This window comes from Sparus aurata, chromosome 4 (genome assembly GCF_900880675.1).
Source record: "Sparus aurata chromosome 4, fSpaAur1.1, whole genome shotgun sequence".
Taxonomy (NCBI): domain Eukaryota; kingdom Metazoa; phylum Chordata; class Actinopteri; order Spariformes; family Sparidae; genus Sparus; species Sparus aurata.
This window is the reverse complement of record NC_044190.1, coordinates 9,132,952-9,160,308: the sequence shown is the minus strand read 5'-3', so window position 1 is coordinate 9,160,308 and position 27,357 is coordinate 9,132,952. Positions and strand designations below refer to the sequence as shown.

Below are 27,357 nucleotides of genomic sequence, written 5' to 3'. Positions count from 1 at the left end.
CTGATGGGTGGTGAGCTGAGCTGCTTATCATGGCGTCCCTGGTTTGTATTTTTAACCAGGAACACACCTGACAGGAGCTGGACCTCAGGGGAGACCTCAGACTGTGAGGGGATGAGTGGCAGCAGGAGGGAATATGAGAGAGTGAAGTATGTAGGTGGAAGAGTGAGAGGAAATAAACAGTACTTAGTAGTAACTTGCTGAAGGATTTGCAGATGAGGTCGCAGGGTAATGGGGGCGTCTGAGTGGTGCCGAGCACATCAGAGCAGAGATCCAGGCGACTGAATCAGAACCGTCTTTCAGCAGGAGAACAGAGAGAGTGAGACGAAGACGAAGCTGCAGAAAATATAAGAGACGTGTGGACATGTGAGGCAGAGTGAGAGCGAAAACAGAGCAAGCAGCACACGACAGTTTGATTTTGACCTACATTTAGTCTTGAGGCACTCCTCTTATTCCGTCACTTGGCACAGAAGAGGCTCCTTAGCTTTCATCTGACTATTCCAGCAGGGTTTAATCAGCGTGGCGGAGGATTTTATTGTTACCAAGAGAGCAGGATAACAACACATAGCTGGCCTAATTTTTCCCAGCAGGAAGCAGCAGCAGTGAAAAGCTCCGGCCCAGCTGCAGCTGATTACTGCAGGAGAACCGGCTCTGAACCTTCGTACCACAACATTTCCCTTCCTGTAAGGTCACGGTTGTTCCAGTGAGCCTCTGGTCTAGTCAGAGGATTATGTTCACTCCAAACCAGTCATGAGTCAGTCTGTCTCGTGTGGACAAATGTTTGTCTTTTAAGAGATTGGTACATTTGCTTAACCGCGGTAATTGTACTTTATTGAAAGTTACTGCGAGCAGCTCTCATCTCATGTTGATTCTGATGACCCGGTAGACTAAAGGTGATGACAGTGACACAGAGTAAACTTTGTTTTTATGTCGTACCACCAGTCTGTCCTCAGGCTGTGAGCACTGCTGTAATGTCACTAAGTACATTTACTCAAGAGCTGTTCTGTACAATTCTGAGGTACTTTTTTACTTCATTTGAGTATTTCCATTTTCTGCTATTTACACGTCCACTGTACTACTTTTTGAAGGCAGATATTGTACTTTTCACAACATTTATTTGATAACTTTAGTTGTTCATTACATTCCAGATTATACACTGCATCCCAGTGAAAGAAGCACCTTTTATAAATTAGTTAATTTTATTGGTACCTGGATAAAAAAGAAACACTAAATAAGAAATTCAGGGAATATGCTGTATATCAGATCTGATGATCGGTCAGGCCAATAACCAGCTAACCATAAGTACACAGTAAATTGACAAATCTGGATTTTTCCTCTCTACAATTGATCCCAAATATCTGTTCTTTCTACTCCTTACATTTTCAAAGCAGGCTTGTCACTTTGTTTCTGTGCTCAGGATGCTTTAACAATTTGTTCGGTAGAAATGTCCTTCAGAGGGAACCTTTCACTTTGATACATTTCAAAGCCTTTGCTGTTACTTTTACTTGAGAACAGAAGTTGAATCAGTACTTCAAGTCTTTGTTACACAAGTATCTGAACCTCCACTTGACTAAAGACTGTGTACTGAACACCTCTGCTACTTATTGAAAGGTTCTGGGTTTGACATATTTACTGACATACAAACTGTTGGAATATGTAAAATGAAACCCAAGTGTGTTTGTTTTTTGACTTCACTGTAAGAGACACAAACATGAAGAACATGTTGCAGCTCGCACTTAAATTCTTTGACTTAATATTTTGAATGGAGGACAATTTTCACTGTGTGGTATTTGTACATTTAATTCAGTAAGACTCGGAAACTTCCTCCACCACTGTTTCTACACAATCTGATGTGGCCACCTTGTCGAAATTGCATGATGCAGAGTTTTAGAGAAGTTGTAAGAAATACAGTGAGGTTGTGATGCCTGTGATGGGATGTGAAATTGCGTCACAGTGTTTCTTTGAAGGGTTTATGCGTCACGATTGCAGAACAGGCAAAATGTTGCAACCAACAAAGTGCTGCGGCCACAAAATGAAAATGTACACATTTGTTATGCAATTTGTTGTTCAGTTATACCAAAAGGCAGGTGGGAGTCTGTGTCCCAAGTGGCAAGCTCTGATATATGGTGTTCTGAGTCAGAGCTACATTTAGCTGATGATTCAGGGCTTGTGTCTCCAGCACTCAGTGTAATTTAGTCTGCCTACTTAAAACATCAGAAGTAGAGTCTAGAGGTGGCAGCACTGTAGTCAGCACTTCTTCTCCACCAACAACAACCTTGTGGACGTGAACTCGAACAACAACAAGAAAACCACCACTTAACTGAGTGTATGAGGTCAGAAAGAAAAAGGACGGACGAGACAAACTCTTTGCCAGTAAATTTATTTTGAGATATTTTGTAGAACAGGGGAACCAATGATTACAAAAAAAGTCCATAAGTGTTCTACATGCTACACCTTAACCTAATTCATCATGCTTGCCTGGAAAAAGTACATAGAAATTTAACAAAAAACGTACAATTAAAACTGACGTACATTATACTCACCATTAACTTTACTTTGATGTACCTTTCTCTTGCCTCCATGCACACATTTTTTTTACATTACATTTAGATAAAAAATTAAGACTTGTAGGCGCTTCTTTAAACCATAGAGCAGTTTTTTTTTTCCACTAAAGACAGAATGCACCTATAAATAAAAAAACAAAAACAAAAAGAATGATATCCGTATGGACAGTATTGGTGGAAAATGGAAAGCCTCGACTTCTTTTAGAACACAACAGATGAATTTGCATCCTACCGTAAAACAAAAGGAACACTTACACGCCCATATAGTGCCGAAATGAAAATGGAAGTCAGTCCAACTCCTCAATCTTCAATAATCACATTGAAATAACACATTTTTGATAAAATAAATATCGCACATCTGCTAGAAATAAATAATGATTACTGAAACACCTCACTATGTTAAATGCTAAAGTGAGACAGATTTCATCTACGCGACCACTTCATTTCATGGCATGAGGATGGTCATGTGTGTAAAGCACTAGTGCGGCTTCGAGTGTCTCTCGCGGCTGTTACCTTGAGGTAGATAACACATTTACATTAACGCCTACGATAATGGTTGCTGCTGGCATCATGTGTCAGATTTACAGTATGAAAGGGTTATTAAGGAAGCTTTCTTCAGGGGGAAAAGTCATGAAGTCAAATGAAGGGGAAAAAAAAAAAAAAAAAGAAAAAAAAAGGAGGACGTCCCATCCCGTTCTTTTTTCTGTATCCCATCCCAGGAAAGGGTGTTTGAAAGCACTTTAAAATGCCTACAGCAATGTTAGCGTCTACCATCCTTCTTTATGTCACAGCCAAACCTCCTCTCCCAACATCCATCTTTATCTAATTCTCTTTACCTTCTGTCCATCTACAGTACTTAAGTGTGCGAGTGACATGCCAGTTTAGCAATGAGGGCGCAGACATTAACCCATGAAGGCCTGGTGATCAAGGCTCAGAGTGATGACCAAAACTCTTTAAATATAATAAATCACCCCTCTCAACTCTTAAAAAAATGATAAAAATTCAAAGTAATAAAAAAAAGGTATGAAATGATTCAAGTACAATAATATACGATATTATTTTTTTAAAAAAACAACATAAAAACAAAACGGTCTAGATTCTGCACTGTGAGGGAGGATATAGATTTCTTTAATTAAGATGCTTAAAGATGCTGCTGTATGTTTTGTGGGCTATTTGTGGGGAGCATTTGACAGCGCAGGGGGTGAGGGACGCCTGGATGGATTTAAGAGGCAAGTCATCGGGGCCGTCAAAGCCGGGCAGGGCCAGAGAGTCCAGCTGCACGTTGAGCACGATCTCAGTGCTCCTGCTGAGGAAGCCCTCGTCCAACTCTCTCGCCTCCAAGGGCTCCGTCTCCGAGCTGGCCACAGTCTCTCCGACCACCTCTTCCTTCCGGCTGAACAGGCGGTCCAGATAGCTGGTGTAAGTGCTCTCCTTCTGGAGGTGGTCCTCTTTGCGAATGTCCCAGCACGCTTCATCTATCAAACAGCCGCTCTCCTCAACTCTCTCCCCAGAGCCGAAGCTCTCCCAGGGCTGAGCGGGCCAGGCGCCGTCCCCGCCGACGACCCCCAGCCCTCCTCCGCCTAACTGGGCGAGGTTTACCAGGCACTTCTCCTCCTTCTCCTGACTTATGGACTTGGACATGGAGCCTGAGCGGGGAGCCTCCAGCTGGGAGACGGAGGAGTTGAGCTCGTTCAGGAGGCCCACCTCGTTGAGCAGGGCCACCTCCTGACAGGGCTCCGGCTGCAGGCTCAGTTTGATGGTGCTGGCGATGAAGGAATCGAAGTCAAAGCCTGGGTTCTGCTGGCTCTGAGGCTTCTCTGTCTGGTGTTTCTCCTGCTCTCTGTCCTTCTCCACCGGACTCTGGGTCTTCTCAGCCTCCTTTAGTGCGATCTGTGCCTTCACCAGCCCATTCTTCTCGCACTTGCTCTTGGCCTTGCGGTCAGCCTTCTCCTTGCTCTGCTGCTCCTTCCAGTTGGAGAGGTCGATGATGAGCTTGGGTTCGTAGTAGTGGTTGACTTCACTGTCCCTCCAGATGAGGTTGTCCAGGTAGGAGGGCGACACAGCCTTGTAGTTACAGGTGTGGCTACACTGTAAGTCACAGTATTTGTTCTCGTGGTGGTCGTCGTCCTGCCAGGATCGCTCCGGAAGGAACAGAGTGGAGTAGTCGAAGGACGGCTCATCCAGGAACTTCTCCCGATCTCCATCAGCGTATTTACGAGGATCCACCTGGGAACAGACAGCGGCTCCGATTAGACTTCATCTCATCCAAAAAGTAAACTTTTGATGAACTCTCACAACACTAAAAGCATTCAAAATATTTTACATAGGTGAAACCAAAAAAGAGAAGAAACTTATTGTTGAAGATCCTTAAAATTCACACACACCTGGACCTCCTCCTCGTCTGTCACATCAGAGAGAGCCCTTGGGTCAACCTGAACTTCGTCCGGGTCGTGGGTGCTGTGCAAGTGCCAATCAGCCTCTGACAGTTGGCTCTCATGATACCTGGTGGAGTACAGAGGTAAGAGGCGTTAGAATAGCAACAATGAAGCCCAAAAAACTTTTTAAAAAGCTTGAGTTTTCAAAACACACCATTAAACCGATTCAGAAAAACTCCAGAGCAAAGTAAACACCAAAATGTCTAAAGAAGTGAAAGTCTCAGAGCGCAGGTATTTGAGGGGAATCAATGAGAAATCATACCTGTCCCAGGTGTGGCTGTGGCTCTGGTCCATGAGCAGGATATCATCTACTTCATCCTCTATGTGGAAGGGGTGCAGAGAGATAGGCTCGTCTAGGGGGAAGGAGTAGTCAGCCATATAGGGGTGGGCCAGAGCCTCCTCTGCAGTGAGACGATCCATGGGGTTAAAGGTCAGGATCTTCTCCAGGAAATCCAGGGCTGCAGAGAGGGAGGAGAATGAGATTATCAAGTAGGAAACATGATATGACCCTGGGGGCCTCATAACAGAGAAATGTCCTCACCACTTGTCCCATCCTAACTTAAGAGAAAACAATCTTCCCATTACAGAGGCCATTCCTACTCATGTGTGAGTCTTATCCCAACTACAAGCTTTAACTCAATCTGAACTCATCCTGTCAGGCCTGAATCTGTGTTTACAACATACACAAGACTGCCTGTATTCATGACAACAGCTGTTTTGTGTCTGTGGAGGAGTGGACATACTGTATCCCTGTTAATACGTAGGTCTGGAAATTTTAAAGCAAAGAGGCGAATGTCAATGCTTCCTTCTCTAAGAGGCTAACATCAGTGTTAGCTTCTCTAATGGGCTTCATTTGAAGGCCTGATAAAGACATGTTGGTAAATTAATGCCCTTTTACTGATTTAGTCACAGCAATAAAAGCTTTTTAGTATTTCCTTTCTCATCTACTGATGTGGCTGAATTGCTCTTGAAATCCAGTTGGCGCAAGCATTAGCTTCTCCATCAGGGTCGGCTTCTCCAGTTATGTTTGAGTACAATCTCAATCATAATAATCCAGTGTTCATGTTGTTCCCTACCTTCTCTGTCATTGCAATACAGAGCTGACAAAAGTGGTGCAGCCATTTTTGACAGTTATTTTGAGTTTTAGACAGGATCCTAACTTTTCTCTCTTCAAGGATTTTTCCTAAATGCAGTTGTTCTGTAATACTAAAAATCCTACATTTTTATCACAAACTGTGTTGAGAGGCCCTGGACCCTCCATCTTTGGTCTGTGCTCATATGAGAACTTGAATGTATAAATAAGTGGTGCTCACCCTGGGGACTGACGTCAGGCAGCAGCTTGGCCAGCGGTGTGTGAGGCTTGGACATGTCGTTGCGGATGAAGACGGGAATGACGCTGTGGAGCTCCTGTCGGTCTTCCTCTCGCAGCACAGGGATGGACTCCAGGATCAGCTGCATCTGCTCCAGCTCGTGGGCTCCTGAAACACCGGGCAGAGAAACGTTAGGTGCTTTCCTGGGCGGGTTATAAAACATTCGACGTCTGCTTGGCTGAGTTTTTATTTAGTAGGGCTGAGCGCAGGAGATCATGAGAACAGAAATTATATTTGCCTAGTGCTCAGCTCAGGGCAGTTTCAACAAATAAGAACAGTGAGTCTCTCCCAGCTCCAGCTGGTTTTTAAAAAGGAGGGCAATGAGGACAGTAAGAGCAGACTGTTTCTGTCTATTCTGTACACAAACATGTTGACTAACAGGATGAACATATCAGACCTGGGCCCCATCTTTACCTTACCGAGTCCCCTGACCTGTTTCAAAGACTACCTGCTGGTGTATTTGCATATGAATGATTAGAGTGAGTCAGTTAAAAATGTGAGTCAACACTTACCAGCAAAGAGGGTTTTCCCTGTGAGCATCTCAGCAAAGATGCAGCCGGCGGCCCACATGTCGATGGCTTTGGTGTAGTTGTTTGGAGAGAGCAGCAGGCGAGGAGATCTGTACCACTTTGTGACCAGACCTTCAGAGAGATGGCCCTGTTTGAGAGGGAGACAAGACATTGAGTTGGAGATACTCACCACCACATTTTTCCAAAGAGTATGAACGGTTCATCATGTTTGGTTCATTCACAGTTTCGAGGCTTTAAAACCTGCCGTTTCCCCTCAGTTACAGATAAATGAGACCAACTTTACTTCATGTGCCTCCATGATTGCTATCCAACAATACTGCTGTTAACATGAGGCCCAGAGCAAACCATGCCTGCTGGTCCGTGCTAAACCCGGTAACCCTGGGTCATCTCCTTGACTCTGTGCTGGTCACGTACGCAACACAGCACGGAGACAAAGAACCCAGAGAGAAAGGAAAGATGAAAGGGGGGAGATCAGACACGTGCGGGCACTGTCAGCAGTCCGAGAGAACAGGATAATCCCCCACTGCCACACACTCCACTCACCAATGACACACTGGTGACACCAATCTGCTCTTAACCAAGGCTATGGCTGTTGTCAACCTTCAGTTAATTGGTTTGAGCGACTTTTCAAGAAAGAAAAAAGCCAAAGTTCTGATTCCAGCTGAATACTTTCTGGTTTCTTAACTCCTCAGTCACAATAAACTGAATATCTTTGGGTGTTGGACAAAACAAGTGACTTGAGGACACCACCTTGGGTCATCTGATCAACATTTTTCACAATTTTTGTCACATGACACATGAAAATAATGAACAGACGAATCAAAGAAAAGATGTGCAAGTTGCAGCCCTACAAACCAACAGGGACAGGGACAAAGGCAACTGACCTGTGTGTACATACTGGGCCATTGGGGGAGGGAAGACGGTAAAACAACACCCTCGCGGCCCTCTCTCACTCCCCCCACATGCAGTGGAAGTTTGTGGCAGGGCCAAAATGGTTGCCTCACCACTGAGCCAGGCTCCTGTTTCTGCCCTAAGTTAGTCACATATACTTGATGTCACGCCATCCTGGAGTGTATCACTGCACCCTGCACGCCCTTGTTTTAATGAGCCTATAAATGACACGCCATGTAGACTGTAGAACAGATAGAACTACTTCCATCAGGTAAACCAGTCTGGCAACGGCTTTCACCAGGGAGCTTATAAAGAGCTTGAGGGGGAATTACAAGTAAGTAACACACTTGGGCAGGTCACACCTACGGAGAGAAACATCCAGCTCTCATTCTGAGAAACAAACCTATGCAAATGGGGTTACAGTCAGTGGAGAAACAAATGCATCCTGCTCAGCAGAGCATTGCGACAGAGACGTAGATAACGTTAGCTTGAAAGAGTGTCGGGTCATTGCGTAAGGACAACTCGATATACGATGGACTCTGAACTAAAATGAGCAGATTAGAGTTTGCCTTCCAGCAGAGGACATAAGGTGGATTCTGTTACCATTCCAACTCCCCTATTTGCTTTAACTGATCTCTGAGGGAGCCATCCGCCACAAAAGGCAGACACACACACACACACAGGCATGAAAGCATCAGCCAGCACCATACCTCCGGCAACAGTTGGTAAATAACTTAACCACCTGATCTAGATCTGACCAGGCTGACATTTAATGACTCATAGCAGGCTCCCTCAGTGTCTCTGACTTCTGTTAGTCATAGCAACCTTTAGCAGGTCAGGACAGATGTCAGTGAAGGTGAATGGTAGGGACTGAAGACTAAAACAAGATTTCCTTGCTGGCAATGAAAGTGTTCAATCTTTAGTATCCCACACATACAAATCAATTCACTGGGACTCACTGCATATAGTAGGTCAAGCAGAGTAACACTGCCGTCCCAAAACACACTGGACATGTCGACCTCATTAATGAATAAGCAGTTTATTTATGGTTTGATCAATGGTAAAACTATTTGTTAGAATGTTTTTAGGCTTGGAAAAAGTAGAACAACCTCCCTGAAATTCATTAAATCTCAAGACGTCAACTGAGCCTTTTTCTCGTTACATCTTATGAACTCTGGTGCCAGACAGGCCTGTTGCTGGCTGAGTAATTGGGTCAAATGTGTGTGTGCTCTTGCAGTTGTGGTTTGGCGAGTTGTATGTCGCTTGTGTGGGCAGAGAGGACCTCTTTGAACCCGCATCCCCCCACTTAATACATTCCTTGAAAAGTTCCCCGCTATTATCTCCACAACATTACAAATTACTGAATTTTATGCTGTGCCACAGGCAAGATCATACATTCCAAAGTTTTCATTAGTGCAGCGACTTTGACTTGTGGTGCAACTGGAAATTAACACAAGCTTAGATCTGCTTCAAATAAGGCCCTGAGCAAGGCTCCCCCAACGAGACAAAGAGCTGGATCTGGGCTGGACTAGTTGGATGAGTGCACGTGAATTCTTGTCATTCTTGATCCTGAGCCACCACGAGGGCCGGCCTAAAGGTTCACACAGGCAGAAACAACTCGATTTCTCAGGACAATAGAAAGATAACACAGAAATTCAGGTAGTCTTGGCAAGCGTCATAAAGCATACTTAAAAGAAAGCCATGTAGGATTAATAAAAGCCTGAAGAAGGAGGAGGAGGAGGAGTTTTGTTTTTATTAACCCAAGCAAAGCAGAAAACATGAGGAAATGCCTTCTGCTTATATACCATGTATGATGCTTCTTTACTGAAACTCTGCCAGAAACTGAGGTTCACTGTCAAAGAGCGCTTCTTTATTTAGATCCAACGTTAGTCAAATAACATGCACTCAGCTACCCAGCTGCCCCGGCTCACACATCCTACTACAAGTAGAGGGTGACTGTTAGAGAAACGTGGCCCCTCATGTCTGACCAACACTGCGACAGACTGTTTTTACAACACCTCCACACTCCACTGGGCAACACAGTGTCATGCAAGGGTGACGGGTTCATTTTCAAACAAGCCTCATTTGGTCTGAGACTCCAGACGCACACACATCAGATGAAAAAGTGTCTCGTTATCAGTGTCCTCCCTCCCCCCAACATACGGCTGTTGTTATCATAGTAGAGACAGACGAAATGCTTTGGAAAAGAGAGCAGCAGCAAAGCCTATTAAAGTCAGTCTGACAACACGACTAAAGCGTTTGTATCCTTGACAAAAACTCTGCAGCAGTAGTCTGCTGCAGTACCACAGCAGACAATAGTCAAACACAAGAGAGCTGACCCCAGTCAAGCAGCTTTTCAATACCCTCTTGCCTGCATGTTTCCCATCAGGAAAAACTGCTTATGTAGAGGGGAAAAAAGCCCACATAGCAAACCCTGCTGTAAGGGTGGAGCGCAGTAACATCGGGTGGGTGGCTGCAGTGACTGAACTCTGTGAGAAACTCACTTCTTCCTGGCAAATTTGAGCCTTAGCTTGCCTTCTTTCTACAGCAAAAATACCTATTGTTTTCACCAAAGAAATGACTCACAGTAGAATATAGGAAACATAGTGGCAGTGAGCTGAAAATGAGCAGTTCGAGTAAACAAGCGCGTGTATGACTTTCTACAGCAGCGTATGATGTGGCAAGATCCCGACTGAGAGGGATATGAATGAGACTGCCAGCCGGAGGGATTGCATCACGTGAGCCCACTTCAGACCCTCTGATGACTAATCTGAGACACGTGTAAGCATCTGACTGCCTCTGAGCTTTAAGGAGATCCAGCAACTCCAGTGACAGGGAGGGAGAGACCACCTCCCAACCTAGATTTCCCTCACATCACACCACCATATGGCCTTTCAAATGGAATTTCCCCGTCCCATTATAAAGGTGACAGAAGCACAAAAGGGCAATACAGGCCTTCCACCTGGTTTCAATTAAACAGGGTGATCTATACACTCCTCATACTAAAAGATAAAAGAGACTGACTTTATTGCTACCATTACACTGCTTTGCAAAACAAAATACAGGTTTATAGAGAACATTAAATGTTTACGTTCAACATTTGGGGTCTGGCTTTTAATGCCCAGGTTTACATTATGCTGGCATCTGATGAGAAACATGGAGAAAAACTGCCTTCTGACAAACAATGCTCTTGATTCTACAACATACAGGTATGAAAATGGAGAAATGTCCTCCTTGGCTTTGGTCTGTTGGTTGAACGAAAGCAGCAATCCGAATGTATCACTTTAGGATTTTGTGCATTTTTCACAATTTAGACATTTCATGAAAATATTCAGCAGAGTAATCGCTATAAAACATGTTAGTTGCAGCCCTGCTGCAAAGGGAAACACAGGGGGAAAACAAGTGTTCTTAGATATAAATGATTCCTCACGTTTTAATGCTGCATATCCATAACTGATATGCTGCAGCCTTGAGCCTTCAACATCATCATTAGAAGCTGGCGAATGCTCAAGGCTGAACAGCGCCTGCACTGCACGCTACATTCAAACATCCTTTTTTTCTCCACCTGGGAATGAGGATTATTTTCATCTTTGTTAGGCCACATTGTCATGAACCCACTCATTTGTATATTTAGACTTGGAGTGGAGCCTGTTTTCTCTTTACTGTATACACTATAAATGGAAGAGAATATTTCCCCGGGTTGGGTTTTCCACAGCCTCACTTCTCCTGTGAAGGGAAACAGAGGCGTTACCTCAAGGAACCACATCCTGTCTTGTTTACTTCCTTCTGTGAAACTGCATCACCCAGGGGAGCACCGCATTACTGGGCGATATTGTAAACATCACATGAGAGAGCAACAAAGCTCTCATCTTTTTTTATTTATTTATTTTTTTTGGGGGGGGGGGGGGGGGGGGGGAAGACTCTAATCTATGCAGCAACCATTCATCACAAAACCTGTATTAAAAAAAAACAAGAACATATTCCAAAGAACAAAACAGCTACTCAAAGAATGATCCTACCTTGTGAGAGTAGTGAGGGTCCATGATGCGGGCGAGCCCAAAGTCCCCGATCTTCAGTACCAGGTCCTCTGTGTTGACAAACAGGTTGGCAGGTTTGAGGTCACGGTGCAGCACATTGGCGGAGTGGATGTACTTAAGGCCCCTGAGGAGCTGGTACATGAAGAGCCTGGCATGGCCCTCAGACAGAAGACCCCTCTCCAGCAACTGACACAGGTCTGTCTCCATGTACTCCTGCACTATATAGACCGAGTTGACCTCTGTCAGGGAGACCACGTCCTCTGTGAGCCTGCGACCATTAGGGCCCAATGTCTCAAACACCTGGAGACACAGAAATAAGGGTCAAATCAGATATAAAGTCATAAGATAAATACTCTTCGTTACTCTGAGCAAATTCCTTGCAACCTACCTTGACAATGTTGTCGTGATCAAGGCGTCGGATAATCTTAATTTCCCGCAGGGCGTGCTTCACACTCTGGGGGTCGGTCAAGATAATTTTCTTCACAGCTACTCGCTTGTCACAGTCGGTGTCAACCGCAGAGAACACTAGGCCGTTCCCTCCGTAGCCAAGAGGCTTTAAGTCCATGTAGCGAGAACCCAGGTCGAAGCCGTGGATGTTCATCAGGGACTCAAACTTCTCTGCCATGATGACCGTTTTGAGGTTTCTACACCTGTTATCTCTAATGTTTGGTCTCCAACAAAGGAACACCAACAAAGGAATTTATTTGGAAATTCCCCCACTACTGCTGAGGCTAACTGACCCCTATACGGACGACTACCCAGTCCCCCCTGTCTAGCTGTCACTGTCAGATGCGGGGCACTAATGTGTAGTTAAACTTTCTTTCCATTTTGAATAAGGAGAGGAAATGTTAATACTTAAATCCTCCGCCAATTCTTTATCTTTAAATTGAACAGTTCTTAGTAGTGTTTATAGTCTGCAATGGAATGGACTGGAATGGGGCCCAATTAAAAAGCACTGACACTATGTTAAACTATAAAAAGCATGTAGTTGCATCCTTACAGTGCAGATACATTCAGTGTACGACTGGTCCTGAGCAGCTTCATATGAAATGTGCCTAAATGCACTTTGTTGAAATCTTTTTTTTTTTTTTTTTTTTTTTTATATTTAAATGTGTAATTTTCCTGTCAAGTCACCTGATCTATAAAATTGAAATGAGTCTGGCCTTTAAGTCTTCAAAGTAATTATTGACCCTCAATGATCAGGTGGCTCAAGCTCGCCACAGTCGCAATCAAAACTATCCTCCATTTTACTTGGGTGTAACCTGAAAGACAAGGAAAAAGACGAGAAAAAAATGGTAAGATATAAAGCAAGAAAGGCAATCGAAGTATAGCTCTTTTGTGGCTCCAGGGGAAGCTGCATGCTATCTGTTTCATTGCCTCCAGTGATGTTACTCTGTGGCTGAAATGCATTGTAGGTAATGTGTTTTTTAATGGAAGAATAATGTATGAAATAAAACTAGCAATATCTCTGGTTCTGCTGTATCAATTTTGATAATTTGTTTATTAAATGGCCCGTAAAGAGACCAAAACTGTCCTAGGAATGCAATACAAGACCAAAATCCAGGTTCCTACAGCTTTTCCATAATAAAATTAAAACATTTCAAAATCATTTTCAAGCTTTTCCATCACTACAGGATGTAACTGAATGCATTTTGTAATGTAAACCAGCATTTTTAATTATACAATCAAATATCCTGTATCATTTATAGATATCTGGCCCTAAAACGTATTAGGCCTACTAGCTGTTGCAGTGATGGAGGGCAGTCTGTTGGCTGTTTTTATTTAATCTTCATTTCTTTATCTAAAATTGAATTATTCAGCAAGGTCACACCTTTTCATGAAAGTAATGCTGTTACAATTTCAAGCAGTTTTAGGTACCTTCTCAAGATATCCAAGCATGTGTCAGACATTGAAAACATGTTAAATTCAAGCCTTTAAGGATTTCCAGCTTCCCTGCAAACCATGAAAACCTGGTGCCTACAATACCCACAATGGACCATAGCCACTGAAGGTAATAGAGCGGTGTGGGGATTACATATCTGTAGGCTAACCAAGGAGTTAACACCTGGTCCCCTTGACAAAAAGGGGATTTTGGATTATTGCAGAAAAAATGATGTGGCAAAACACAGGTTTATGATATTGACATGTTTTGTTCAGCAACACAATCTTCTCAGTTGAACACTACTTTCGTGATTATCAAAGCGTAAATGAATATCCAATAAATAGACTTAATTTCGGTCACGTGGCTCAAACGTCGCCACCACTAAGTATCTTACTATACACGTTTTCCATAAAATGATCCTCGTGCAAGTCAAAAAGTTAGAGTTAGAATAGTTTGTAATTAAAGCTGGGCTAGTGGGTAGATGAGTCTCCATTAGCACCCACTGTTTATAAGACACGCAAGGGTATTATGATTTAACAGTGGGGCGTTTAGGGATGTATTTTAAGTCTTAGAACAATACAAGCGCAGACCTTATTTCAAGCATTTCACCAAAAACCCTGCTGAAATAACCCCTTTGATTTAGAGACAAGGGTACCAGAAGTGCTTAAGTGCTAACTGATTTCCAGGTTTTCAGGTACTACACAACTCTATATCACCCACAATGCAACTTAACCGGAGTGACATCACTGGAGGCAATTTATCAAATCACACACACAGCCTTCTCTGGAATCACTAAAGGTATTACACTATTTTTTCCCCCCAAAACTTTTACTATAGTAACACTACTCCCCAGGACCTGAAACCACACTATAATGGGTAAAATTGGTGGAGTAACTCTTTAACAATGTGACATTTACCTAAAAATAACACATCATACCTCATCTGTTACGGTTAACACGTAACAATAGCTCCATTAAAACAGTAGACAAAACACAAATGGTCTCAATCACCGGCTTCGAGTTTAAACGTGGTCTCATGGAAACTAACCCTCCCCCGCCCGGTTTCAGCGCCTGCTAGCTAGTCCGGTTTCTGGGTATCGATAAAAATGTGAGCGGGGTTAACAGAAGGTGCTTCAGATTATCTGTTTATCGCCCTTGAGTGTCTTTACATAACACAAATTAAAGACAAACGACAGTGTTTATTGTGAGATTTTCGCGTTCATACCACCTATTTTTAGCCTTGCGTGAGTCTGTGACTGGCTGAAGGAAAAAAACTGCCACGAATGGAAGCATAACGGCAGGCTGACACGGCACTGACAGACCTCCGTCGACCTTATATACCACATTAACATGAGCACCCGGTAACATACACATAAATCACATTACAGGTGGGAAAAAGGAGCCAGAAACGGTGCCTGTTTTATAAATATTAAACACAGCGTTCAGGGGAAACCCGCCGATAGCGGGAACAAAGGAGTCGTTGTTGGCGGAGGCTTCTGGTTACGTGGTACAGCCGCTCTCCTCGCGCTAAGCAACACAAAGCCGACATCGGTTAAACCGCTAGAAACGATCGCAAATCCACCGTGAGACGGCACAAAACACAACAGTGACGAGAATAGGCCAATAGCTGATTACTTACAGTCCTTATTCGTCGCATTAGTTTCGTTATATCGTTAATCAAACCCTGGAAGAGGTTTGACTGTGCTCCACGACCGAGTCCTGCTGGTCTGTTGCAATCGCCATTTAGGTTGGGCTGCTCTATGAAAGCTAGAGTGACGTCACCAGGCTGCCTTCATGGATTGTCGGAAATACTCCAACTACGGTGAGAGTCCCTCAAAGATCATATGATGAAGCAGTGATTCCTGGTGATGTGAGAGGCTTTTGGGGCCTGTTAAAAATACGTTGCTCATTTATTTATTTTATTTGAGTATCACTAGCACGTTGTATCATTAACTCATTATTACCCTATTGTTATATTGAGTATATTTATCAGTTAGCCATAAATAATAGTTTGAAGCCGCTCTCGTGTTTACTTGTGTTCATTAGTATTGATGCCACAAATAAAATGTAAGCCCTCATATTTGCATTCATTTATATTGTATTTATTGTTTGTTTGTACTCAGGATTGTCATGATCCCAGATCCCATCTCTCTGTCTCATTTTTCTTGAGATGCCTTTGTTTGTCTTTTAAATATCATCATTAATGTACTACATTTCATACAAATATACAGTTGGATAAATGGATTGCATGGATTATACTCCATTACAGAAACAAAAGGAAACAGATAAAAAACTATACAAATTTATAAAACTAATTAATTAATAATAATTTGGAAAAATACAATAAATGCCAAAAACAACAGATAACACACAATAAACAGGAACATCTAATCAATCAATAGACAATGATCCAATGTGTTCCTGGTGATTTGTCAACAAGTTATGGTTGAAGTGGTGTTTTTTATATTTTATGTAAAATGCATGCGAAATATGGGCCTATATTAATAAAAGCCAGAAAATAAGCTACTTTTAACAATGCAGATTTCTGGTGAGTCTTGCAAACTAAAATATATCAGACATTGTGGGCTATGTCATTAACAGAGCGCCCCCTGGATCGGGTCGTTTTCGAAGGTTGGAGCTCCGAGATGTATTTGAAAGCAGCACGAGTCATTCAAAACATGTGTTGTTACTTGGAAGTCACGTGTCAGCGGTAGATTCAAAATCCAGCTCGATTTGTACAGGTCATGTTAATGGATGCAATGATAACAACGTTGTTCAAATTCCAGAGACGGTTCCAGTAAACAACGACGCTATAAACATGCAATATGTGTTGTTATAGCGCTCTAAAGCAAAGTTCAGATCCAGATAGAATACAAATCATAGCTCACCTGACCTACAACACAGGCCTAGTTCTAGTAGCGACAAAGACAGCAGGTTTGTTTTGTTGTGTTATCTTCCTCTTAAACATGGCAAGATAAAAACATCCAAAAACTGTTGGTCAGACTGCTCAGAAACGCGACAGGCCAGGTGATAAGCGGGTTGTTGTCTTACCTGAAAGAGAGATCTCAGTGTTTGTTTTTTCCTTTTTCTATCTGCTGTTTATTTATTCACATTCTTGTCGAGTCAACACCGAATGAAGCCTGTCAATAACGGATGTCTCCCTGCAGGCTATATTCTCTTATTCTCCCTCCATGCGTCTTTTTGTTGTTGTTTGTGTCGTCTTTCCATATAAGGTGATGTTTTCCGGATTGGTCCACGAGTTGTTTTCCATATTTGTTTTCTGTCTAGTGTGTCAGATTATGGCACTCAGCGTCGCATTAGTCGTGTCAGTGACAACAGATCACTCACTGCGGTTTGCGGATTTATAGAAAGTCCATCTGGCACCGAGATGCGCAGGGTGTTTGTCACGGCTGATCTCCACGAGGCTTACACAATTACCCAAACCGAACAACACATAGTGAAGAGATCACGAAAGGCACCATTCATCTATTTAACTGTGGTTAGATCCCCTCTGGTGTCCCACAGTCAGCGCCTGGTTTGTCCTTCTCTGTGCGTGCGTTTGGATGAATGGACGCAGGGTGGATGGGGCGGGCGGGCAGCAGCATCACAGCCGCAGCAGTCTACATCAGCATCCGCAGGCAGACCATGTGAGGACCCATGTGCCCGAGAATGCAGATGCCCCTCACGGGCCGGGATGGGCTCTGCGATGGAGAGCAGGACCTGCATGCGGACCGAGCGGGATGCGACAGACTTCAGAGGCACTAATTGTCCCGGTTAATAGTCGGACAAGTACAGAGAAACACGCTGAGACGAGAGAATGACACCGTCTTCTTATCCTCGGGTGATAGTGACGTAGGAGTTTGTTATTTTGTCTCCTGCAGCAAGTCCATAGACAGCAGGTTATGTAATAATAGATACAATCATAACACCTCATGTGATCAGCTTATTTAAAAGAAAGATAGAGGAAAGAAAGATGTAATAGAGCAGCATTAAAACGTGTATTTCCTTGAGATGAGATATAGTGAACTGTATATTAAGATGCACTATGTAGTTTTAGGGAGGAAGAGGTAGGTCGTTATAGACTGATTTTTTTGTTAAGCTTAAAGTGAAACTCGCGCCAAAATGCAACCTAGGGTCTTTTTGTGAATGTACCCGAGTCAAACGTTCATTTAAAAGCATAATTACGACGAAAGCGCCACTTTTTAGATTGACCGTAATTTTGTTTTCGGGTCAAAATCATTTTCAATGGAGTGCTAGGGGCAAATACTATGTTATTACTACGCTATTTTTAAAACACTAACATGACCAACACAACATGAAAATTTGCTGGTAGTATCACCAGGGTCTCTACACATGAACACGAGCATTGAGAACATTGTTTGTGTACACAGAGTTTACTAAAAAGAATGTTTTTGAACAACTCACGTTAGCAGTAGCTTGCTCCGCTCGCCGCCGTCCTGCCAGCCGAGAAGTGTCGATCTCAGAATGTGACGTAACCTGGAGGTCAGTTAAGGTGGAACGCTTCTAAAGCTTAGTTCCATATAAATGCACGGATAATTCACATAATTTGACGTTGAAGTTGTAAAAGGAAAAAATGTAAGAAAAAATGCTAAAAATCAAAAGCCGGAAAAGTCACATGAGATCTCGCGTGGATAGTTGTTGCCAGAAGACAGTAGTTCCACCTTAACTGTCCTCCATGCTACGTGGCATTCGGAGATCGATACTTCTCGACTGGCAGGACGGCGGCGAGCGGAACAAGCTACTGCTAACGTGAGTTGTTAGAAAAACTTTCTTTCTGCCACCTTTCTAGCTTCAGTGTTCTGGGACCTTATTGTCCTCTGAGAAAAGCTTGTTTATTCAGTTATGGAAAGATAAATATTTCTGAGTTTTAATTACTTCCTCATTAATATTGAAATGATAATGAATAATGAAGAATAATGATTTTAAGAAGTTTTGAATGTCATCTCCAAAACTTCATAGTGCCCCTTTAAGGTGCTCTGATCCTTTCAAAATAAAGGAAACACATGAAGGAAACAACTTTAAGAGAATTTGAATTAGTATTATCTATTGTTTATTGACAATGGATGTTTATGGCGCACTGTGTAGTTTTTGAAAAGACATTTAAACACAGAAATGCACTATTTAAAATATTAATAAGATAGTAGAACAAGCTTATTTATCTTACTGTACATCCATAATGGATAAACAAACTGTTCTCAGAGGAAAGTAAGGTCCCAGAACACGATTTGAAACTGGAAAGGTGGCAGGGTCCAAAGTGAAACAGTATTAAATTAAAAATGTGTCCAGAATACTTCATGGTGCACCTTTAAGTAAATCAAAATAATAATTTAATGATTCAGTCAAGCTCTGGGTTGGTGTCCAACCCGAGCTGCCAACCCAACATGTCAGTATTTGTTAATCTGTCGATGAGACTCAAGAATCATCTACCTTTCTCCAAGAAACCCAAAGAAAGGAGGAGGAGTCATTACGTCACTGAATCTTGCCTTGGTGCCAGACTGTGGTGACGGCTGTCTTGAAGTCTTCGGGAGACGTATGGAGAAACACGCTAAAACCAATCCAAACATATCTATGTTGTATGACGTAAAGAAGCAATGCCTCCAGAAAATGAACGACTTCAGAGCATAGGTTAACCACTGATTACTTCTAAATGATTGACAGGGCTGATAACAGGGCAGGTCTGACCAATATCACTGATGAGAACAGGATTCAAGGGACAAGCAATGTGTTGATAAAAAAAAGTCAGTTGTTCACCTGCCCGCTGAAGTGTGTTATTTCTTTTTCTGGAGGCATTACTTCATCAGAAGTCATACGACTCCATACTTCATGCATCTCCCATAGACTTCAATACAACTGACTCCACAGTCTGGCACCAAAGACAGATTGGAGGAGGAGAATCAAAACTTGAACACATCTAGTAACATTCTCACATGATTTAGTTAAAGGTGCACCTTGTAGTTTTTTAATCAGAAGAAAAAATCTACATGGCTGGGTTTTCCTGATGAACTGTCCTCAAAGAACATCAGCAATTTCATACTGTTTTACTTTGTTTGTGTTTGTAGGAACTTTCTAAGCAGGTTCCTTTCTTACTCTAAACACCCTCTGCGGACACCTTAAAGCAACAAAATGTAACTTCCTGGAAAAAAGATCTTTGACTCCCGAGGCTCATCGTCAGATTGACGAATACTGACGCCTTGGCTTGGAAGACCGGTCAGATGCCAATCCAAAGCGTTGGACGACCTGGGGTCATCTTTCTTTCTCCAGGAAGTCACATTTAAGCTCAGTCTCCAGGATATAATGTTAGCACCACTACACAGATACGTCCAAGGTTGGCATTTGTACCAAATCATGTTCATACTATATGCTTATTATCTGACTTTCACATCAGGAGGTGGAGGAGATGGTGGTTGCTTTATTACATTGAACAAGGCTGCCAAGCGCTGACCGCTGTTTAAGTCACACCACTGGACATTTTTAAGGAGACCTGCAGATATTTCCAGCATTTTTTGTGGTGACCAAAACCAGCTATTTTTCACCAGAAGTTGGACCATCTCCATCCAGTTTATGTGCATAAACCTAACCAGAGCATGAGCACAGCATTGTGACAAGAGAGAAATATCAAGTTCAGCCTAAACAAGCATAAAGTTTTAACTCATGTGGGGTTTTCATAGAAATACTGCAAAATTGGGTTGTACATTTTGTTGCTCTAACAACATATAGCAATAATACAAAGTCAGAAATAATTATTTGTTTCCATGATTGGATTAACAAGCTGTTCTCTGAGGAAAATAAGGTCCCCAGAACACTGTATGAAGATAGACAGGTGGCAGGGTCCGCCACATATAAACAGTATAAATTGTGTTGTCATTTTAGGTTAGTTTGTTTATTCAGTCATGAAAACAAAGAGAGTTTGTTTATTTAGTTTGTTTAGGCATAAAAAAAAAAAAAAAAAATCTTAAAAACCAAAACTACAGAGTGCACCTTTAAAATGTCCTTTCTTTACCAGTAATGTTGCTGCGATGATTCCCTCCCGCTGCCCTCTGACGCTCTTTCACAAGACTCACTGATTGCTTTGGATCAAAGCTAACATTAATGATTAAATCATATTTGTAGATAAGTTATTGGCACTTGCTTGCACATTTAGTGAATGAATGGAGGTCAGAAGGAAAAGCTGCATACTGCTTCTCATTCCCTTCTCATTTTATATTATTTTGGACAGGAGACGGATCAAAATAACATCTTCTTTTTCTGTTATTTGTATTGCAGTCTCAACCGGGCTTCCTTTGTTACATCATGAGACAAAAGGTTGACACCGAATCTTAACCCAACACATCTTCACCGTGTAAATTAGTCGAGATCACAGTCAGTTCTGTCTCGCTGCAATGATCTACACTCCAAAATAAACACCGCACTGTTTCAGTCCAGGTGTCATGTTTGTTGAGCACAGAGTTGTGTGACGAATCAAGTTGTACACACGCTGTGCTCATCTGCTGCTGATAGTGGTATGCCTCTTACTGACACACACACACACACTGACACACACTTTCACCTTTGTGTCTCAGTATCACCTGTTCTCAGGAATACCTTCAACGTCCCTGACACTAATGAAATCTTCTTCCCACTCACCGATGCTGAAACTGTCCCGAGTCGAGTGCAGCATCATGGAACAGCAGTTAATAATCCAACCAGGAGAATTTATTCTGTATATCCAGACAGGTGGAGAGGTTTCAGCGCAGTCCGGTATCTCCCTCTATATATGTGGGTATGTGAGTGTATTCTCAGAGATCTGTCAGTGTGTTGTGTTACTCCATGTGCCTCTGCTTGTGAGGTGGAGCTCCATGGACAGTTAATATAGGCCCGGCCGGTGAGGGGAGGAGTCTGCTCTGTGCATGGCATGGCCCTGTCAGTGTGTCAGACTCCCTACCAGCAGAGTCCACTGCCACCATTCCTCTCCGTCTCGCTCTTTCACTGCTACTTTCTTCTTCTCCGTTCTTTTCTTCTGTTTTTTTTTTTTCTCTGCATGTTTTGCTCCAGAACTATAATCGTGTGCAGCCTGCAGTGAAATATGCTTCTGTTTCTGGGTGAGACCTTTGCAAATCCAGTTTCAGTGATTCATGATTTTTTTTTTTTTTTTTTTTGTATCCGTCAGCTTAAATCAGAGGATTACACGGCACTAATGGGTTGTGAATGTTCTGTGTTTCTTTGGATTAGAAAATCCCTCAGAAAACACATCTGAGTGAAATGAAAAAAAAACATGATCATATCACATAGCTTTAAACCAGGCAGATTTGGGCACATTATAGCACATCAGAGTCGGAAAACATACACACATTCTTTACTCAAGTAGAATTTCAGATACTTAATAAAAAAGCCTAGTATTGTTAAATATAATTACTTAATCACTTCCCACCTCTGCAGCACATGCATATAACATATTGAGGGTCATACATTTCCACAAGCTTCATCATCAGCACTCATCATCAGTGTTTTATAAAGTACACAAAAGTAAGAGGTAAAAGTTAAAGTAAGGGTCTCCTGTTGTGATATCACTTTGGTAGGAGTGAGAGTCAGCCAAACAAATAGTACTCGAGTAAAACTCTTAAAATATCTGATATTAGATAGACTTAAGTATCATTAATATTCTGGCAATAGAAGTAAATTAAACATATATTTACATTAACTACAGGTCAACCAATTATCAGATCAGATCCTCAATATCGTTGTGATTATCAGTATCAGTCTTATTTCAAATACAATCGCTGATAAAACATTTAAAACTGCTTTACTCTATCTCTGATGCAGTAAGTAATCCGCCAAGTAACTAGTAACTAAAGTTATCAAACAAATATAATGGAGTAAAAAGTATGAAGTACATATATATATATATATATATATATATATATATATATATATATATATATATATATATATATATATACTTCAAAATTGTAAGTAAGGAAATTGAGTAAATGTGCAGTAAAATTTACAATTTTGAGGTATTTGTACTTCACTTGAGTATTTTCATTTTCTACTACTTTATATTTCCCCTCCACCACATTTTGGAGTATCAAAAGTAAAAGTTTATGCAGAATAGGCCCTGTTATTGTTGCATCATTATATTAAGTGATAGAATGTAACTAGGTACATTTACTCAAGTACTGCACTTAGGGACAGTTTTGATGTGTACCTTACTTGAGTATTTCTATTTTTCTGCCGATTCATACTTCCACTAAATACATCACTACAATTTGTAGGCAAATATTTTAAGTAGTTTTTAATCCACAGCATTCATTTGTTTTCAGCTTTAGTTACTAGTTACTTCACAGATTACATGCTGCACCAGAGTCAAAGGAAATAATTGATTACATCAAATAAATGTAGTTGAGTAAAAAGTACAATATTTACCTCCAAAATGGAGTGGAGTATATGTATAAAGTAAATGTACTTAGTTACATTCCATCACTGTATCTACTTAAGTAATACAATTTTGAATTCCTTGTACTTTCCTTGAGAATTTAAATGTTCTGTTGCTTCACACTTTGTACTCCACTACATTTATCTGATATCTTTAGTTACTAGATACTTTGCAAATTCCATGCTGCATCAGAGTAGAACTAAATTAAATATTTTGTTTTTAAATCTGCAATTGGATTACAAATCAGAACATCTCATCCAATAATCTTTCAACCTGCAGATCATGTTAATACATACATAAATCATTTACTTTTACTTTTGATACTTAAGTACATTAAATATCAGATGCTTTAAGGATTTAACTCAAGTACTGTCCATATGGGTGACTTTAACTTTTAAAGTAATATTTTAACACACTATCTTTTTTTCTACTCAAGTATGACTTTTGGGTACTTTTTACATCCTTGAGTAAATCTACTTAGTTACATCCCATCGCTGGTCATCAGATCAGAACAGACAGTATATGTCAGGACAATGAGGCACTTTTATGAGTTTGCAGTAGTTCATCCTCTGAAGGGGAGTCTGTGTGTTCATTGCTCTCTGTAATGGTCAGTGTCATCGGGGAGTTTATGAAGTTGTGATTCTACAAATGCCAGAGAAGATTCCCTCCGGAGAACGATGGCTTTTTTCCTCCTGTCCCACCAATCCTTTTGCTCTATACTCACAATATCACATGGCGTCTCTCACCCTCCTCCGTCTCGGTCTGCTGGCATCTGGACAGACCGTCATGTTTGGACTGTAAGGAAATGGTTGCGTGCATATTTGTTTGATATTCAAACCAGACTGCTGCAGGGTCTGGACCCAGTGTGTGTTATCACAATACAAGAATGGACGTGTGAGGAAATGATGGCAAAGCTGTGGGTTTTGCGTTGTTTGCCTATATTTTGCTTTTCCTCTGACTGCACTCTGATTATCACTTCGCAAGACCTGATATCAGATCCAATTTCTCCTACAACAACAGAATTAATGTTACTCGAGGACAATCATTGCAACTGACATATCACACATTTGCTTTTTGTTGTTTCCTTCAAGCCCAGGGAACACCAATTAAACATTCTCCACAAACAGGGATAATGATGTTGGCAGTTGTCAGATAGAGAGTGGAAGGATTATCCGTCGTAATTTAGAGACAATCTTTGTACTGTTGTGTTTTTAAAGTGGCAAGACATCTTCAAATATGCAAGAAATATGGGAATTATCATAGGACAATCTGGAACAAGGATTGGTTAATAAGAAGACAACACAAGAGAGGTGTTCATTTTTAGTGTGAGCCCCAAAGTGTGGAAAGATCTAGTTTTGTAATCTTCTCTCGAGGCACACTGGAACAGCAATAGAGGTTGTTGGAGAAGGTGACGCCACTCTTAAGACATCAAAATGCTGATTACAGGGACTGCAGTGAATGATGTTCTCTCTGGGGTTTTTGGAAACACGTGAGCAGAAGTGGCACAACTGTTTCAAAGTAAAAAGTTTCCCTCTGAAGACATTTCTGCCAGCCATTTCTGTGCAGAGCTAACTGAAACTCACGTCACATTAATGTAATTCAGAGACTATTAAAGTTAAAGATAGTTGATGAGTCTTATTCCCAGGACGACACTTAGACACATTTTGGGTTGTTAAAGCGTCCTGAGCAGCAACAAAGAGAGAAAACTAAGAAAACCGAGGCAGAAGGCTGCAGGGTCTCTGAAGATATGACACACTAACACTCCTTTTCTCCCCGTTCCAGTCTCCCTCTTTGTGTGATTCCCTCCTGTTACGTCTTTTACTTTGTTTCGTTCCACCATGTCCGCCATGCCAGAAAAGTAAATACTCAAATAAAGTAGAGATACCTGAAACATGATCAAATATTTGCACATCGTTACTCCCCACCCCGCAGCTACAGTGAAGATTTTATGGCACAATCTCATTTTTTAAATGATCTTTTTTACATTTGATTAATACATTTCATGATATAAGTTTTACTTAAATGATCAACAGTTTAACATCATTTCAAGACGTGTGTGTATTGTGTTGCAGAGATATCTACCAGTTAAACATGTTAAGTTAACATGCTCCCACACCGGACAACTACGTCTCCATCTGCCTCAGTTGTTTAGGAGAATGCTGCAACTTTGAAGCTCCAGAAATGATTTGTGGATGACTAAAACTTCACCCACATGAGTTTGAGTGGATGATGTCTGCATTTTTATTTCTGGGTGAATTGTTCCTTTAGTTGTAATGCTGCGAAAACACCAACATGGAGATACGAGCTAAACCTGATCACTTCTACCTAACATGACTGTTGATGATCTGCAGCGTGAGTCTGTGTGTTTGTGTGGGCTTACATGAATCAACTGTGACTAACACTCGGAGCACTGCCTGTATAGAGCAACGCTGATGAACACCATTCATTAATTAATCAGTGATTACTCTGAATTAGCACAGCGAGAGCCGATTACATAACACAACTCACAGCGTCAATACGTCAGAGTGACCAGCACTGATCTCTGATGCTTCTGCTGTTTTCCATAAAGTGACTGCTGTTATATAACGCTCTGTCTCCCCGGACCTGAAGCCAAGGTACAGAAGGAATCGGGACATAGAGTGAATTCTTATACTCTTGTTAATATCTGTGACCATTTGACCCTCACATGAGCTGTGTTATCCGTGTGCACCCTGCTCAAGTCAGATACCATGCAACCCAGGTATTTCACAGCGTTGTGAAAGAGGCCCCCACACAGAAAGAGCTGGTACATTTCCCTCGCTGTCTCTGGAGAGCGGGGGGAAACGTGTTTACATGATGAAATCCTTTGGTAGTTTGAGCTACAGTATTGATAATAAGGCTGAGATGACCTTTTTTTGTGTTTACCTACACATGCATGAGTGATTCATCTCTAAACCGCCTGAAATGTTACAGAAGACCTCTTCCTCCTTGTATCCATTAACTCAGAGTGAACAGACTGTCTCGGCTAACTGTTGTCTTTTCCGGGATGTTTCTGTCCTCCTGCGTCAGCACTGGAGACGTCTGTCCACACACCGCTGCTCAAAGGTACAGCAAGATTACTGTATGAAGAAACCGATACACACATACATTCCTGCACAGGACAGACAGGATCTAGTTCCGCTGTTTGAAAGATCTGAATGTGTGTTAGTAGGACATGACATTATTTCATCATTGTTATGCATAAAAGTGCCACAGCTTCACTTCACAAGGTGATGTACAGTTGATGTATCAACTTATTAATGCAAAGAACAGATGTTAAAGGAACAGTTCAACTGTTCCAGTCCTCGTCCATGCATGAATCACTTTTCAAATCATTAGCAGACATTGCTGGGTAGTGCTCCTTAATTAACAGGCTAATAAAGCCTGCTCACATGGCCAAAGAGTGGGTCAGAATGAAATGTTTCTGCATTAAAGGCAGATTTTGAAGAACAGCCAGAATCTAATTATCAGCATGGCTGCTGATCTTGAATCTTTGACCTGATTTATCAGTGTTCAGAACGAGAGAAGAGAAGAGAGGACAGACGAAGAGAGGACCATCTGCCTTTGCTTTGGTGTCCTCTTACATCAGCGAGTGGAGCATCCCAAGACCTATAGGGCTCTATTTGTGTATCTCTGATTATGTGTGTGTTTCTGTGATGTGATGTAACTTGTTTTGCCTGCTCCTCGCCCTCAGACAAAGAATAAAAAAAGACAATTGTCTGGATGTTCTGCAGACAAATGATTAAGTGATCTGGCAGGGCTATGTGTGTATTGTTTGTGTGCTTTGTGTTTGATGTGATTGAATTTGTTTGAATAGGGGATAAAACTGTGTGTTTGCTGGTGATGTAAGAGGATCAGAAGCTTTGGAATCTGGAGGTTTCTTAACAGGAGGAATACGAAAACCTTCCAAATCTGTACGCTCTTGTATGTTTAAAACCACTCGACAGGTTCAGATAACGAACATGTTATCAAAGTCTCTGTGCCGGCCGATCTTGGCAGAGTGTTTTTGGATGGCATAGCCGTAAAGTAATCCGATGTAAGTTTAGCTGTAGCCTTAATTAGTCTGGAGTATCTTGCCGATACACATTTAGACAACTGGGTTAACTATCTTACAGTATGTTGTGCTTCTTTATGCAGTGTCATAATTTTGGCAAACGTAAGAATGGTCAAAACAATAATAATAACTGTATCTATATGGCAA

General features: G+C 41.8%; 1 protein-coding gene across 3 annotated transcripts; it reads right to left on the bottom strand.

The window, feature by feature from the left end:
* Positions 1-2,360: 2,360 nt before the first annotated feature.
* On the bottom strand, positions 2,361-21,563 carry mapk6 (mitogen-activated protein kinase 6). 3 transcript variants are annotated; one of them, XM_030414036.1, is made up of 8 exons: positions 21,350-21,563; positions 12,213-13,086; positions 11,807-12,124; positions 6,879-7,023; positions 6,310-6,474; positions 5,259-5,454; positions 4,946-5,063; positions 2,361-4,787 (listed from the first exon to the last, which is right to left on the bottom strand). In XM_030414036.1, the coding sequence occupies exons 2-8, from the start codon at positions 12,447-12,449 to the stop codon at positions 3,690-3,692; spliced, it is 2,277 nt and encodes a 758-aa protein (XP_030269896.1). In that variant the 5' UTR covers positions 12,450-13,086; positions 21,350-21,563; the 3' UTR covers positions 2,361-3,689. The 3 variants fall into 3 exon arrangements, with proteins under 3 accessions (XP_030269896.1, XP_030269897.1, XP_030269895.1); XM_030414037.1 differs by lacking the exon at positions 21,350-21,563 and adding an exon at positions 16,757-17,298; XM_030414035.1 differs by lacking the exon at positions 21,350-21,563 and adding an exon at positions 15,345-15,491.
* Between the last annotated feature and the right edge of the window lie 5,794 nt (positions 21,564-27,357).